At 43.3% G+C, this 17,609-nt stretch overlaps 1 protein-coding gene across 6 annotated transcripts in view; it reads right to left on the bottom strand.

The window, feature by feature from the left end:
- LOC131072032 (dihydroorotase, mitochondrial) overlaps nt 1-17,609 on the bottom strand; it is a 113,025-nt gene that overhangs the window by 65,054 nt on the left and 30,362 nt on the right. Inside the window, exons 2-9 of one of the 6 annotated variants that reach the window (XM_058008042.2) lie at nt 13,948-13,991; nt 13,738-13,795; nt 13,491-13,637; nt 13,107-13,288; nt 12,675-12,811; nt 12,282-12,447; nt 11,953-12,069; nt 1,183-1,343 (exon numbers count right to left, since the gene is read on the bottom strand). In XM_058008042.2, coding sequence (XP_057864025.2) covers nt 1,183-1,343; nt 11,953-12,069; nt 12,282-12,447; nt 12,675-12,811; nt 13,107-13,288; nt 13,491-13,603 — 876 coding nt within the window. In that variant the 5' untranslated portion in view covers nt 13,604-13,637; nt 13,738-13,795; nt 13,948-13,991. The remainder of the gene's footprint in view (nt 1-1,182; nt 1,344-11,952; nt 12,070-12,281; nt 12,448-12,674; nt 12,812-13,106; nt 13,289-13,490; nt 13,638-13,737; nt 13,796-13,947; nt 13,992-17,609) is intronic. The other 5 variants (XM_058008044.2, XM_058008038.2, XM_058008041.2 and 2 more) reach the window with 5 other exon arrangements.

Below are 17,609 nucleotides of genomic sequence, written 5' to 3'. Positions count from 1 at the left end.
CCAAACAGATTGCAATGCCTAAGCATATAATAATGTCCTTGGCTAGAGGATTAAGATTGGAGTTGTCAAGGCCACCAATTTTAGGTTAATCTCTAAAATTTAAGCAATATCTGGATAATTACCTAGAGTTTGTTGTTAGAATGAGCAAGTGGTGAAAGAAATTATGCAAATAAGAACGAGAATGGAGAAGATATACCATCAAGGCATGCATACTTTTATGCTGTTGAATATTTTTATAGGAACACTTGAGCACAGTTAAAAAAGCAATTAAAAGGGCCATCATAATATGTATTGAGGACAATGGACAGATGAAAAAAGGGTATGTAAATATCAAATTTATCCTAGAGAGGAGAGCTTCTATTAATAATCCAAATATGGCAAACAGAATTCAAGAGGAAACCTCAGAACAAGGAAATGAAGAAGTCATTAGAGGTATCAAGACAGGATATAAATCACAGCCCCCAAGATTTTATGAAAGACATTCAATGAGCCTTCACATTACATGTACAAAGAAATTTAAAAGATTTGAGAGATGGGATAAGGCCTTGTACCAAGGCAGCTGAGCCAATATCGGGTATCTAGTAAAAAAAAAATTAAAACAAGACACTTTCCAAAATCGTAAGAGAAACTCTGGCACGATAAGACAAAGGAAGGATCACCCTCCACTGAGCCTAATAAGTCAAGAACATTTCAAAAAGACTAAATAAATATAAGTGTATGTTCCAAAAATACTTATAATCAAGAAGAAAAGTGCTGTACTTATGCCCAGATTAGGTGTAAGATTAACAGAGATGCCATTCATCGTATTCTTAAGATCAAGTAGGGCAGTATGCAACCAAGTAGGAGTATAATAAACCAAACAAATATGACCTTATAAAAATCATATTACAATAACATAAGTCTACATACTAACTATTATGACCTCATTATTATTATTTGTGACACCAGTAATCCCTCCAAGACCTCACCATTTGACAACATTATTAATATCATTATTTTTTAAATTTCCAACTCATCTTTTTGCTGATTCAGTTAATGGTTAACAAACTAGCATTAAATATTTATTAATAGCTGACAAAATGGCTTGGCAACAATTTCAGCCTTCATAAATACATTTAAAATCTACAAGAACTAAAATCTATATATATATATTTATATATTTCCTAATTGTTTAAACTTTACCTCTTCAAAAACCTTTGTGTAGAGAGGCAAGGCAACTGGGGCACTGTATATACCAGCACATCCACAAGAGCGTTCTTTCTGGTGCCTCTCATGAGGAGCACTGTCAGTGCCTAGAAAGAATTGCTTACTTCCACTTGTAACGGCAGAAACAATTGCTTGTCCTGAATGACATGATGGAAAATTAATGACCAAAAACAAATAAAAATAGAAATATACAAGAGCAAAGAAGACACAAACCTTTTTGAAGGATATTTTAAAAATGTTAACAGATTCATCACAACTAAGGATTTAGACCAATTTGATTTCAAGTTTTATATGGAATTTTCCAAAGTAATTTCAGCCTGGCATGTGCATTTGCTCAAATCTCAACTCATACTTGCTCAAAAAAATGAGATAACTGTTATCGGAAAAAAGTGTATGGTTAGTAATGTTAATTATCAATAGTAGTTAGCCGACGGGTAGGTAGTTGGAGTCGCGACGGTTGGGTCGCACCCCTTCGGCAGTCATATATTGTACCACCTCCGGGTGTTGAGACAGGTAATGTTAGCCGTGTCAGATGTAATGTAATGTTGACGACGGATATAATATGAACATCCTTTGACATTAATGGAAAGCTTATTCTGGTACTTCTTTTATATTTGCATTGTACATTGCTGTTCAGTTTCTGTATTCTTCCTGTTTACCCAGTGAGGTAAACATTTGGCGCCGTTGCCGACACGAACTCGGGAACAGGAGACACGGAGACACGAATGGCGCACAGACACAATGGGCCTACCCGTTGGTGAGGTGAATCCGGAGGTCGACGATGCCCAAACAGAACTCTATATAGGAGAAGACACTGCGACGAGAGAATTTTCGATTCTACTCCAAGTAGCCATTCAGACCCACGTGCGACGAGAGGCGGCGGAGGCAGGAGTCCCACCAAGTGCCGTGTGGACAGCGTTGGAAGTGAGTCCGGAGGTGAATCGGTTGATGAACCATCTCCCTCGACTGCTAGCACAAGCATCGTTGGCACAACAAGCTCGCCTGGAGGAGATTGCCTGGGAGGAGCGACGCCAAGAAATTTTGCAACAGTACGAGGAACGGGAAGCAGAACGAGATGGCGCCAAAGGCATTTGAACCATGAGCCATACGGGGCGGAATAAAAGAACACTTATTGTAATAATTATGTCATATTGTTGGCATAAACTTGTCTTCCACATTATGAATGAATAAAAGTGTTCTACTTTTTATGTCATTAAGTATATAGAAAGCGGTCTGGGAATTAATGCCCAATACACTGAATAAAGACAAAAACAAGCCACAATATATAGATGAACGTGCAGTAGCCCAACGTGCCTTGATCCTTGAACAGCAAGCGGAAAGGCGACAGAGGTATAAGCGAAGAGAGGAGGAACGCTCCGAAGGGGATGGTGAGGCCAGAGGCCACCCACGGAGTCGGGAGGAGTTACTTGCGGAAACCCGCCACAGGATAGAGTGTACCCAAACTCAGTTGAGGGAGTTGAGGGACTTGCCACACACACCAGAGGCTAGCAAAACTCCAAGGAGTGGGGAGGAGGCAGGAGAGGGAGAAGACACCGGGGCTGCCAGGAGTGTCGGAGGGACACCGGGGCACGGTGGTCAAGCACCCCTTATAGGATCTGACCCATCAGGAGTAGGACAACAGCCACCACCAGTAGTAAAAAGGCAAGGTATGGCACAAAAACAAAAACTTCCAAAGTTCCATGGGGATGGGAAAGAAGACCCTGTCCGCCACTGTTGCACGTGTGAAACAATTTGGGGAGCGAATGGTGTTACCGATGAGGACGATTGGGTAACACAGTTTCCCGCAACACTGAGGGGCGTAGCCATCGACTGGTTTTCGGACACGGATAAGGCCAAAATTGGCACATGGGCAGACCTAAAGAAGGAATTTCAAGCAGAGTTTCGTCTCCTAAGAGACGATAATGAGATCGTAGCCGAAATCTATGGCACGAAACAGAGGAAGGACGAGACTGTCCGAACCTACAGCCGGCGGCTCAAAGAGCTGCTAGGAAAGATGGAGAACCAGCCGGCAGACGGATTGAAAAAACGGTGGTTCGTGGAAGGTCTAAAGAAATCCCTTAGACGAAAAATGAAGATAGTACCCCCTTCTTCATATTCGGACGCCTATAACAGGGCAATGGATTTAGAAAGTGAACAAAAGACGTCCAAGAAGAAGAAAAATAAATCCTCGACGGACGATGATTCCTCTTCGGACAAAAGTGATAGCAGTGATGACGACTCTAATCGGAAGGTACGGGCTCTCCAAAAAGATATGGAGCGAATGATGAGAGAGATAAAGGCAACAAAAGGAAGCACAAGCAAGGGCGACGAAGGGGAGTTATGGTGCACGGACTGCCGTACCGACGGACACACCAAGGGGTCTTGTCCGAAAAAAGCATTTTGTGATATTTGTCAGATTGCCGGACACCTTACCAAGGAGTGTCCGTACAATATGAGGACCCGTACCCAACAGGTTCTCTTTGCAGAACCATCTGCGTCAGCCGGCACGTCCCAGCCTGCGAGCAACAACGCCTCGTCTGGCGGCTACCGAAACAACAGGCGAGGAAGAGGCAATAATAACAATACGAATAATAGAAGCCGAATCCAATACGACGCTAAAGGGCGGCCGATGATACAATGCCGAGCTTGCAATCACTGGGGGCATTTCGCCAGAGACTGTACGGTGGAGGAAGCACCACAAAAACTTTGCAAGTGGTGCGGTCCCGGGGACCATGATGATGGCAATTGTCCCAAATCTGGCGTGAACCTATTGAATGTAGAAACGGAGGATGCACTCGCCATAACGAGGTCCAAGACGAAAGCAGCCACTTATCCAGACCCCCGTACGGAAAAACAAAAGGCACTGGAGGCACGAGCGGAATTGGAGAAGGAGATGTTGAGGAGCAAGGGTGCACAAAAGCTGGCGGGTACTTCTCGCTCTGAAGGAGAAACAAACATTATAAACCAACTGTTACAGGTCGAGATACCTGTCAAAATGAAGGACCTCCTGGAAAGTATGCCGCACTTGCGAGCGACGTTGTTGCAATCCGCAATAGTAACCCCAGTAGGCCAACCAATACATGGCAAGGACAACCTTGGCGAGACAGCAGCAGACCCATTAACCCTGACGATCAACAATGGTAGACACCCAGCAGTGGTGGAAATGGGTATATTGGGCACCATCCTGACCGACACAATTGTCGACGGCGTGTCGGGAGTAAATGTCTTGCCAGAGGAAACATGGAAAAAATTGGGTAAACCTACTCTCTGGCCGTCCACCTTTAATTTATTGGGAGCAGACCAACACGGCATCAAGCCGCTGGGCACACTCATGGCGCAACAGGTGACGATCGGAACACAACCATTCGTCCTGAATTTTGTGGTCATCCCATTGAAGAAGAAGGGGTACGACGCTATCCTCGGCAGAGGCTGGTTGGTGGCGGCCAAAGCAAATCACAATTGGAAGAAAAACACCTTGTCCATGGAAAAGGCTGGCCGAAGGTATACCATTGACCTCAAAACTCAACAGGTCAGTGAAGAGTTGGCGTCAGAGTCAGAGTCTGACGGAGACGATACGGACGAAGGGAAGGAGGGCAGGGAACCAAATGATGAAGGCATCTTAGGAATTCAAGCCTGTTCTGAGGATGAGACGGATTCTTTGAGAGGGCTCTTCCATTGGCAAATGGAAGACTATGAATTATTGTACGGGTGCAATATGTTGGGGATTGAAGGACCTAACATGAACGAGTTTCCGCCAGAGTACGGACAATACAAGGAAGGGGATGTCCCTGTGGATGACGCACCAGCGCACAAGTTTGACAAAAGTAAGCCCATAAGGTATGAAGAATCCGCACTTCAAGTTACAAACCTTGGAGAAACTTCAGAACAGAAAAATATTCTAGTCGGCGACGACTGGAATCCCGTCTTAAAGACGGAGGCGTTCAAAATCTTCACCGAATACAAGGATGTGTTCGCTTGGACATATAAGGACCTCAAGGGGGTACCACAAGAACTTTGTGTACATCGGATTCCTCTGGTTCCCGGAGCCGTGCCCGTACGAAAGAGGCCATACAGGATGAACAAAAATTATGCGGCCAGGGTAAATAATGAAATTGACCGCATGCTTGAAGCAGGGATTATCTTCAAGGTCCAGACGAGTGAATGGGTATCACCCATTGTGATATCCTTGAAAAAGGAGGCCGATCAGATAAGAATCTGTGTAGACTTCAGGTGTTTGAATGCTGTCACAATTAAAGACCCATTTCCCATACCATTCACAGACACCATCCTTGAGGAAGTCGCGGGTCACGAAATTTATTCATTTATGGATGGATTCTCCGGATATAATCAAATTTCCATTGCAGAGGAGGACAAATTGAAGACCACCTTTATCGTAGAAGATGGCGTCTATGCATACAACCGGATGCCATTCGGGTTGTGCAACGCACCAGCTACCTTTCAACGGATAATCCTCCATATCTTCGATAAAATGTCCGTGGGAAACTTCAAAGCATTCTTGGATGATTGGTCCATTTACAGCACGGAGGAGGCACATCTGGCCGCACTTGGCGAATGCATGGAGAGATGCCGACGAGCCCGCCTCGCCCTAAATCCCAAGAAATGCAGATTCATGGTGCCTCAGGGCAAGTTACTAGGGCACATCATCTGCAAGGCTGGACTGAAGACGGACCCTGACAAAATACGGGTCATTGTGGAGATGGAGGCGCCCGACGATGTCACCGGCGTCAAGTCATTTCTTGGACACATCGGGTATTATAGGCGGTTTATTAAGAACTTTGCCCAAGTATCATACCCACTTGATAAGCTGACACGAAGGGGGGAGCCGTACGTCTGGGGGACGGCCCAAGAAGAGGCTTTTCAAGAGTTAAAGTCACAATTAGTGGGTGCGCCAATCTTGACATACCCAGACTGGGACAAAGAGTTCCATGTACATGTCGACGCATCCAACTTCGCCATAGGGGCCACCCTGGCACAGGTCGGCAGCCACGGGCTGGACCACCCAGTATACTTTGCAAGTCGACTCTTGTCAAACGCAGAGAGGAACTACAGCACGACGGAGAGAGAAGCCCTCGGCATGGTATACTCCGTCCAAAAATTCAGACATTATTTACTGGCGACACCATTCACATTTTATGTGGATCACCAAGCGTTGATGTATTTGGTGAACAAGCCAATCATCCAGGGGCGGATTAGTCGATGGCTGTTGCTGTTACAAGAATTTACGTTCAACATCATTGTCAGACCTGGCAGGAGCCACGTCATAGCCGACCAGCTATCACGGATCAAGTCGGGAGAGCCGGCCGAAGGCATTAGCGAGGATTTTCCGGACACCCATCTTTTCCGCATTGCCATCCTTCCTCGTTGGTACACGAGTGTGGGGGAATATCTGTCAACATCAACATTTCCGAAGGAAATGCCACCAGGTGAAAGACGGAAACTTGTATTAAGAAGCCGAACATTCCAACTTATAAATGGTCTTCTCTACAAAATGGGACCTGACCAGATCCTACGACGATGCGTCTTGGAAGAGGAAATCCCAGGAGTATTGAGAGAAGCCCATGAAGGGGCTGCTGGAGGGCACATGGGACCGGATACGACAGCAAGGAAGATCCTACTAGCTGGCTTGTGGTGGCCGACACTGCATAATGACGCCAGAGAATGGGTGACAAGTTGTGATACATGTCAGCGTGCTGGGCGACCATTAAAAAGAGATTTCATGCCACTTAACCCGGCGCATGCTCAAGAATTGTTCGAAAGATGGGGGTTAGACTTCGTTGGTCCATTAAAACCGAGTCGTGCCCGACGATGTAGATACATTGTCGTGGCGACAGAATATTTGACCAAATGGGTCGAAGCCAGGGCGTTGGCAGACAACTCCGCCGTCAGCACGGCGAAATTCATTTATGAACAGATTATCACCCGGTACGGAATACCGATTCAACTGACAAGTGATAGAGGGGGGCACTTTGTAAATCATATTGTTCGACTACTGACAACCGAGTTCAAAATTTTTCATTCTCTATCGAGTCCGTACTATCCCAGGGCAAACGGTCAGGCCGAGGCAACCAACAAAATCATCGTGTCGGTAATTTATAAGTCCTGTGGGGTGGAAAAGGAAGACTGGGAAGAGCGTCTGCCTTCGGTACTTTGGGCGTACCGCACAACTTACAAAGTAACCACCGGGCAGACACCTTTCCAATTGATGTACGGCCAGGAAGCTGTAGTGCCGATCGAATTCATGGTGCCAAGTCTCAGAATCGCCATTGACAACAAACTAGGCGACATGGAAAGCCTTCGAGAGAGACTATACGCCTTAAATAAGTTGGATGAAAGACGAACGATGGCACAATGGGTGACAGACGTGGCCCAGCAACTCAGGAAATACTGGCATGACCAACACATTCGGCGGGCGAGGTTCACGCCGGGCCAATTAGTCCTAAAGTATAACGAAAGGAACGAGATTAAGCCCGGCAAGTTTAAAGTGAAGTGGCTAGGCCCTTACAAGATCCAAGAGGTCGCAGCCAATGGATCCGTTAAGCTCTCGACCCTCGACGGACAGGAAATTCCAGAGGGCGTCAATGGGTCGAAACTGAAAGTGTATCACCAGAGGGTGGAAGCGCGCAGGAGCAGCCCGACAGGAGGCGCACAGTCGCAGTCAGGCAATAAATGAAAATGGAAAAAAAAAATTGAAAAAAAAATTGAAAAAAAAAAAAATTTGAAAAAAATTGAAAAAAATTGAAAAAAAAATTGAAAAAAAAAAAAAAAAAAAAAAATTGAAAAAAATTGGAAAAAGGGGGAAAAAGGCACCACCCACGGTGGGCACCACCGTGCGGTGGCAGCCGGGGTTATAAAAGCCGCACAAAGAAAGAAAAGAACACAACACGCCCATAAAGCTGCCGAAGACAAAACGGAGAGAAGGGGAAAGAAGCTAAAACACCGCGCGAAGCAAAGGATAAAACACCGCACGAAGCCACCGAGGGTTAGGATAAAACACCGCACGAAGCACAGGCTCCGCACGAGACAAAGTCACCGCGCAGCCTCGCCTACACCGCACAGCCGCGCCTTCACCGCACAGCCACGCCTACCGAAGGGAGATAAAACGGAGAGAAAGAAGCTACCGTGCGGTAGAAGGAAGAAGGGGGATTCTGGGCGAACAGCGTGAAAAAAAAAAAAAAAAACGCACCGCACAGTCTTCGCTCTTCGGTGCCTGGAGGCAGTTAGCCGTTTTTTTTTTACTACAGCTAAAATCAAGAATCAGTTACAGGAAGCTAATGGAGTCTGCGGGAAAAAGAAACTGGAAAAAACAATTGCAGGATAGCAGCCATAGGAAGCCGGATGCACGTATTCTCCCTTCAGGTGTTCAAATAGCAGGTGGCACAATGGAAGCCAGGCAGAAGAAAAAGACACCACAGCAGTCCACCGCACGAGGGAAGAACACCTCCACTTCACAGAATATCACTTTTGAGGGATTGAATGGGGTGGAATGTCGGAAATGGTGGCAAGACACGTCGGATGATAATTTGGTAAAAACAAGTCTTCGCCGAGCAGGGGTAGAATGGGCTATACGGATGCCTGTGTTCGCCATTCGCGAGTACGAGGGAGCATTGCGGTATATGGTTGACACCTTTGATAGCCGCTCACGGACGAGCACATTTGAGTATTTGGGGAAGGATATCACCATATCCTTCAAACCTGCAGATTTCACCAGAGTATTTGGCATCCCAGGCATACATGGCAAGAAAGTGGACTTGAAGCCGAAGAAGATGACACGGGAAGAAAAGGAACATTGGATTAGGCGAGTGTCCCGAGACTTGACCCCCGCAGAGTTGGCGAGCATCGCAGACGCCACGAAGGGTCGTGGGATGCGCAGGTCCTTTGTCGCAGAGGGTCACTGGCGATGCATTATGGACGTCATCAAAAGCAGGTTGACAGGGTCGGGTAGGGCATCAGACATCGCTCTACCACAGATAGTATTGATGAACGGGTTGATGAACGGAGTCGTCTATGATTGGGCTACCTTGTTATCAGAGCGGATGTGCGCATTCTTGCTGATGGAGCAGCGCACCTTTTACATGCCCCACTATGCCATTGGACTGTTCTTGGAGGCTACGCGGGAAGCAGTGCCAGAGGCTGAGTTGGAGGTACGGCCACAGGGACCCTTGGCGGAGGGTGAGCCTCCTATCATGCATTGGCGACATCTGGATATTGGACACTCTTCCGCGAAGCGGAAACGAGTATTAGAGACCACCGCAGCAGAACCAGATAGTGGGCGAGAAACTTCTAGCAGTGCAGAGGAGTCCGAGGATTCGGAGGATGAGGACGACAGTAGTAGTCGGGCCACAGACGAGGGGAGGATGGAGCCCGCCGGAGAGCGAGTGTTGTTTGCACCACCCACACTCCCACTTGGCACACTTGTGGGGTCGTCCGCGGGCAGTACTTCGATTCCGGTATTTGGACAAAGCCGCACGCCCGTTACACTCAGGCTCGTGCAGCTGGCCGCAGCACCTTCCACCATACCAGCCGAGGCATGTACCGACAGCACGGCAGAGTTGTGTGGTCCACCGCAGGGAGGCGTGGCAGAGGAGATAGTTGAGACGGAGCCTCAGGTGCGACTGGATGTCGTAGGATCCGATGCAGTGGTGACGGTTGCGGCCTCCTTGTTGGAGGAGCCCGTCGCGGGACATGTTTCCGAGGGGGAGAGAGGGTCAGAGGTGTTGAGTGCAGTTCCATCGGTGGCGGCTATGGGGAGTTGGCTGACCCGGAGATTCCAGATGACAGTGACGCCACCCGTAGGAGCAGCTGTACTCTCACCTCGGCGAGAGCCTCCCACTGAGGTGGTGGATCTGGAGGATTCCTCGGCGGAGACACAGGCACCAGCAGAGGGACAGGTCCTTGGAGAGGGTGTTCCTACCAGCCCAGAGCAGGCGATTGCTACACTTGAGGGGGCGGGAGAGACACCATTGGGCCAGCAGGATGCAGTTGGTGTGGTTGAGGAGACTTTTGAGTTACCACGTGGGCTTCCTGTACCTACATCGGGGCTAGAGGGAGAGGACATTGAGGTTTATCTGGCAGATATGGTGATGAGGGGTCGGCGAGTGGTGGCCGCGGCCCAGACACGGTCTCTACAGCAGGTTGTGGAGGAATTAGAGCAGGTCCTCCAGTTTATGCGAGAGGGCTGTCCCGCAGCTTTCACCTCATGTTTTGAGGCACGAGGGTGGCCAGTTACCCAGACGGAGGCGATGTTGGAGGCTTGGCGTGTGCCTCAGCCCGTCGTGGAGAGTAGGGTGACGACTCTCGTCCGGGAGATTGAGCAGGTTTATAGGGAGGCCTACTATACCTTACGCCAGACATAGCATGAGTCCGCGGTTCGCGAGGCTGCTCAAGTGGAGTTAGAGCAGGACATGGCCAGGCAACAAGCCTCGTGGGCAGCCGAGAGATCAGAGTTGGTCACACAGCTTGAGACAGCCCGCGCAGAGAAGGTTGCGGTGGACGCCCGTCTTTCAGAGGAACAGGGTGCGCGGCGTCTCGTCCAGCAGGAGTTAGATGGTGTTCAGGCCCAGTTGGTTCGCATGACAGAGTCCGCCGATACCAAGGAGAGGGAGCTACTGGAGGCTGCACTTATGGTGAAGACTGCCTTAGAGAAGGTGTTGGTAGCAGAGCGGGATGTGGCAGCGCGCACCCAGCAGGTCTATGAGCTCCGCGCCCGCCTGGCGGCCTAGCCACCAGCATCTCACCCTTCGACTTCAGGGACGCTTCCTCAGCCCCCTCCTTGACTTTCACTTGGTTGTATATTTATATTACATTGTCTCCATTTTGTTGTAAGTCGTCGGAGACGACTTCTCTTTTTGGGGGGGATGATGTTATCGGGAAAAAGTGTATGGTTAGTAATGTTAATTATCAATAGTAGTTAGCCGACGGGTAGGTAGTTGGAGTCGCGACGGTTGGGTCGCACCCCTTCGGCAGTCATATATTGTACCACCTCCGGGTGTTGAGACAGGTAATGTTAGCCGTGTCAGATGTAATGTAATGTTGACGACGGATATAATATGAACATCCTTTGACATTAATGGAAAGCTTATTCTGGTACTTCTTTTATATTTGCATTGTACATTGCTGTTCAGTTTCTGTATTCTTCCTGTTTACCCAGTGAGGTAAACAATAACAACATTGCATAGACCCAAAAAATATTTGGGTCATTACATGACAAATGCATGGCAGTACATATAAAAAACTATAAGGCATTGCAGACCTTCGTTTCAATAGAATGATGGAGACTTCTTCCCAAGTACTCATTACTTTAAAAATTGGGACAACACACCCATAGGAAAAATAGTCTTCATTTGATTTGATTAGACTAAACTGTATGCAGAGATTGAAACTGCTTCTACAAAATTGCCATGATTTTTAAATGGATAGTTTGAATCCTTACCAGTTACCCATTAAGCTTATTTAATTTTTTTAATCCAGACATCCTGTTTGAGTTAAGATTGGTTAGCTATTACACTTCCCAGAATTTTGAGTGCTATGCATGTCCCTGCCATGCAACTTAAGTGTGTGTTTGTCAGTGGAAAATCCTAAAAAAAAATGTGAAATGAGACTCATAAGTGTTTAGTACGTAGACTACTGATATTGTAAATATAAAGGGACAAAAAAATTAAACATATGGGAATTAAAAAAGTATGCATTTGTCTTATTAGTTAGAAAGTAGCCAAGATAGAGACATACTATGAATCTCACGTTTAAGGACAGGAAGGCAGTAGTTATGTGGCTGTAGTCCACCCTGAAATAAAGCATTTCTATTCAAAAGAAGATGCTGCGGTGTCACTGTTGCAGCCACAAGACCTGCAAGAGAAAATATCAACATGAATTTTTTTTTACCCCAACTTCCCACAGGAACTTGAAATCTAGGTTTTGAACTCTAACAAAGATTAGACAGAGAAAGCTAAGAGAGTTTTTCCTTTTTTTTCGTTTAAGTTTTTTTATAAAAAAAAAAATCACAAAAGCTTCACAGTATAATGGAACTTGAAAGATAGAGGAAAATTTCACAAAATTACCTTCTACAGATGATTTTACAAAGTTTACAGCATCAATTGTTGTGATGTGCTCCATAACAATTTTAAGATGTGGTAATTTATTGACCAATGGTTTTAATATATTCTCAATAAAGACCTTTTCCCGATCAAAGACATCAACATTTGGATCTGTGACCTCTCCATGAACCTAGAAACATGGTAGTGGAGCTGGTATTTGTCAAATCAGTGTGCATAGTAAAGAAAGTGTTAAAAGAGACTCAAAACCCTCATTTTCTTTCACCAAAACTGTAATTTAAAAATTTAACCCTCATACTCAATTTGAAAATATCCAAAATGTTATCCTGGACCAGAGTACTATTCCCTAGCTTTATTCTTGTGATTGTATCTAAAAATGCCCCATAGTTTAAATTATACCAGCAATGGCAATCCACATTCCATCATTTCCTTAAGAACAGGCATGCATTTTCCAAAAAGGTCTGTCACACCATCCTCTGAGTTTGTAGTTGCCCCGGCAGGGTACAACTTCACTCCAACAACCACTCCACTCTCCCCTGACTCAAGAAAAACTCAAGATAATCAGTATCAGATATGACATGTCAGATCAATAATTGAAATTTTGTATTAACTTATTTATTTAAAATCTGTTGGAATAACTGTGAGGAAGCACAATCTGCTCTACTGAATAAACTACAAATGTTAGCCATTTCACAAATCCTCCTTTCATGATAAATGTTTTTATAATTAGGCATCATCAGTTTATCTAATAATGACAATAGCCCAGAGATCTGAATTTCAATATGCATAAATATTGCAGATCTAAAATGAGTAACAGTGTCATGGACTCACTTGCAAGTCTAATCTCATTGTGATTTGTGTTATCAGTGAGGTAGAGCGTCATGAGGGGAGTGAACTTGCTATCAGATGGTAAAGCCTTTAATATCCTTTCCCGATAAGAAACAGCATCAGCCACAGTGGTTATAGGAGGCTTCAAGTTTGGCATCACAATAGCCCGCCCAAATATAGTTGCACTAACAGATTAACAAATTCAACAACAGAAGAATAGAAGTTATTGTTGGTAAAAACAAAACAAAAAAATCACTAATCTGAACCAAAATGTTAGTTGGAAGGAATAACATTATCACAAATTTAATGACAAAATGCTTATGTTCAGCAAGTTTTGACAAATTTAAGAAGCTTCGATCTGCCCCATGTAATATTTTTCATTTGTACCTGTGAGCAATAACAGATTCAAGGAGGTCACCATCTCGAAGATGAAGGTGCCAATCATCTGGTTGTGTCATTGTGAAATCTATGCTCCTAACTTTAGAAACTTCCACCTCCATGTTTCCCTTCAACAGATATAAATTCTCTTGATTCCTATAACATATTTCAAGTCATAAAAACTGCAAATTGGTAAAGTTGAAAGAACAAGGAATATGCCTGTCTTGATTTTGTTCCTTCCCTCATCTTTACTCACAAGCTTATGTGAGCTCCATTCAATCTTACTCAGTCACCAGTACTTATATGTTACATGTCTAAACACATGTTACTCAGATTAATTGCAAATTCTAAATGTTATTCACACATTCAGCATATAGATTGTCGTCAATTCACCAATTCTATGAAAACAGCAGATACATATAAACAATAAATAGCTAATACTTCAATAGGTAACAGTTCTACTCACATTACATTGCATTTGAAGTTTGAACTGCTAAAAATCTCGGTTTCCTGCCACAAACACAGACTCACTACTCAGTAGACATTTAAGACTCTAAGATGCATGCAGCATGCATCACCTACATGTCTGTCCGCCAGAGTTTCATCAATTGTCAGATTTATAATGAGAATAAGACTCAAGATACATTTAACAAAAATAAATAAATAAATCCACAAGGTATATAATTGAATCACAATAGAAAAGAGTAGTTAACATCAATAAAATATGCTGCTGTACTGTTTAAGGATTGCATCTTAAGAGGCATAACTCATGATAACTGCTAGCTTGCAGTGCTAGACCTTGGCCCATTCATTATATATCTCACAGTCTTGGTTTATAATTTTCGCTTCTTGGTTCTAAGTTCTAGACCCACAATGTAGACAAAATGATAGATAGTTCGCAGTGCTAGATTTAAGCTTTCACAGCATGAGCCTCTCATATGCTCCCCAAACTAGAAGAGAGAAACCTCTATAAGTAAATGAGTATCCTATCAAACAAAATATATACTGTGCAACATCCAACTCTAACAAAATAGATACTTCCTGTTGTCTTCCACTTTACGCCTTCATCTGTATATGTTAGTTTCTTTGACATTGTGTGGATGTCGTTTCTCAAATTTACCAGTTGGATTTTACTTGATATTTTTTTAAGCCAATAAAAATTTTGTGCACCCTACAATCATTACATTCGATGAAATGGAATCTTTTTGAGGTGTTCTTTTTATATAGTTTATTTCGCCTTCTATATGGTTCCATAAGCCACACATAGTGATTATTTCTATCTTTCCCATTTCGTATAATGTCTTGTCCATGTCACTATCAATTGCCCTATTCAATCTATGAGCAGATGATTACTCTTTCTATTTGGCCCAATCTATGCGTCCATGTTTTGCAAATTTCTGTGGGATAATTGCAACAAAACATCTAATAAAACATTCATGATCATTGTTCTTTGACAGACATCCATTCTGTTGATGTGTGTTTTGTGACACTCTCCAACACAAAATAATATACCAAGTATTCTATCCTCTCTTGAACAAGGAAACCTCAAATGTTAAACAATGTGATCAAATAAGGTAACCCCAAGGTTTACAAATGTTAAGTCTTGATGTTGCAACGGATAGACTCAGTGAAATGATGTGATTTTGTTCTTCTCACAAAAGGACTTGCGCTTTTCACTTCTACAAAGTGATTGGGACTTGAACACTAAACTGACTCGAACTTCAAACAAAAGATAAAAGGATAAGGGTTTAGAAAATCTAATCCAAGTCCTATGGACAATAATAATAATGGGATAGTGTTAGATAGACAATTTCCTTAAATCAAGCTTTGCTTCGCCATGATAACAACAACTACATAAAACTGATGCGATCTCCAAAGGTAGTGAATGGTTTTCATTATTGCAAACATCCATCCAAATGCCCAATGCTAGCACAATTCAAATGAGCATCCGCAATCAAACTATTGCTAAAATGAGGTTTAGACTAACCATACACTGTAATTTACAATCAACAAATTACAAAAGGTATGAACCAAGGAATTCATCACATATCTTCACATTTCTCCATTAAAATAAAAAAACTTAAACTAAATACTTGAGAAGTAGAAAACATGCAAAAAGTTGAAACTTCATACAAAGATGCACCATATCTTCAATGAAAATTACATGTTTATTCCAACATAGTCTTGGCAACAATTTATGATCTCCTCCTACTAATACTACTTCTACTTGCTCTTAAACTATTGCACCTATTATTCTATTAACCTTTATGAAAAGGCCAAGTCTTTTATAGACTTCCAATTACAAATGAAGGGTATAGATTGATTCTAATCAATGGCCAAGATTAAATAATAAAACCATAAGGTGGGGTTAGTTATAAGTAACACCTCACAACATTTTTGACCAATGAGAAGATTACAAAACTTTGAATGCACGTCCTTCTAGAGAAAGGACCAACGAAAAAATGAGTTGTAACATTATATTAAATGTAATTCCCACATGCCAATTTCCTTCTCTGTAGGAGTCAAGTTTGATGAATCTGGACATGTTGACCATGGATTGTTTGATTGGTGGAGGTGACTACACACCACCTCAGCTTGTGTATGTATTAAAAAACTTTCTTCTCTCAAAATCCTGACTTGTGTCATTCAACATGTTCATCTTTCACCATCTTCTTCCTTGGATATCTTTGACCTTGATTTTCTTGTCGTAGTTGTATCGTCCATTTTGTAATGTCCTTCCTTGTCATCTTCTTGAAGTGTTCTTCCATCAATCTTATTGAGAAAATTATCATAGAGCAATTCGCCTCCTTACATTACTTGGACCTTGACCTCTTCATGTTGTTGTATCTTTCACCATCATTCATCATCATTCCATGCATCATTCCTTGCAAAGAGAGAAAGTACCTTAGATCATAATTGTGAATGAAACCTAAGTCAATTCTGGAATTCCTATGTGGAATGCAAGAAACTATGATAAGAAAATGAAAGTTAATATTTTAAAATCTTGCATTCCAAATTCATCTTGAAACACTTATAAGAATTCTCATGACAATCAACCTTTAAGGGAAAGTCGTGAAACACATTTTATCTTAAGATAACATTAAGAATTCATCAAAAAATGCTTCAGAAACCCTTCTAAAATCTGGAAATAACACCTCCAAACTTGGAAAATTCTAGAAATGAAGTCTCCAATCTGGAAAAATGTTCAAATTGATGAGGAATTTGCTCGGATCTGCATGTGAATGATTAGTTTTTCTCTTCAAAAATCACTTCCTTTCTGTCTTAAACATCAACCTTCCCTCCTCCTTCAACACTTAGCTTGGGGTCTGCTTTTCTTGCATTGAACTCGCACCTATCTGCTCTTTATCAGCTGACTTCTCTGCAAAAATTCGCCCTTCCCTGCTCCTTAAACTTGTTCCAGGTCTGATCTTATGTTCTTTATTGCTCACTTCAAGTCTGATCTACCTTTTTCTGGATCTGATTCACTTTTCTTCAGGTCTGATTTGTATTTAAATCTGCTACAATTCGCCCCTTCTGCCATGGAATCTGATTTCTTCATTCTGTTGTTGATTTGCTCTGATATAGAATTGTGGATTGATTGTTTGATCCTTATTGTCTTAGTTCTTGAAGACTTCAAGCACTCTCTCCTTTCTCCTTTATGACTTGCTTGTGTCTGATTTAATTCGCACTTTCTGCTGTTGGAATTGATCTTTGTCTGCTTCTGATTCTTTAACACTTCAAGCATTCCTCCTTCATTTGTCTTATTTGTAATCTGACCTCCTTGTATTAAAGTTGCACCTTGCTCTGTCATTCCTTCTGCTGCAAACTTGATTGGATTTGCATTGTAAAATAATTACTTGGACTTCACTTTAATATGCATTCCTTGAAACAATTCTCATTTGACAAAGAGATTGGCCAAGAGGGTTTGTTTCTTCTTATTTTGTTTGCTTTCCCTCCAAAATACAAATTATATTCAATTTGAATCAGGTCAGCCTTCACCTTCTACACACATTTGCACTCTCTCCTTCTACTTCACATGTTTTGGAAGAATTTCATATTTCCTTTAATCCAAGTCGGCCAAGTGACTCTTACATGTTTGCATTTGAAGGGGGGTGTAGTATACCACCC

Source organism: Cryptomeria japonica, chromosome 9, assembly GCF_030272615.1.
Source record: "Cryptomeria japonica chromosome 9, Sugi_1.0, whole genome shotgun sequence".
In the NCBI taxonomy this organism is placed as follows: Eukaryota; Viridiplantae; Streptophyta; class Pinopsida; order Cupressales; family Cupressaceae; genus Cryptomeria; species Cryptomeria japonica.
The sequence above is the reverse complement of the archived record's forward strand: the minus strand, read 5'-3'. Positions and strand labels throughout refer to the sequence as shown.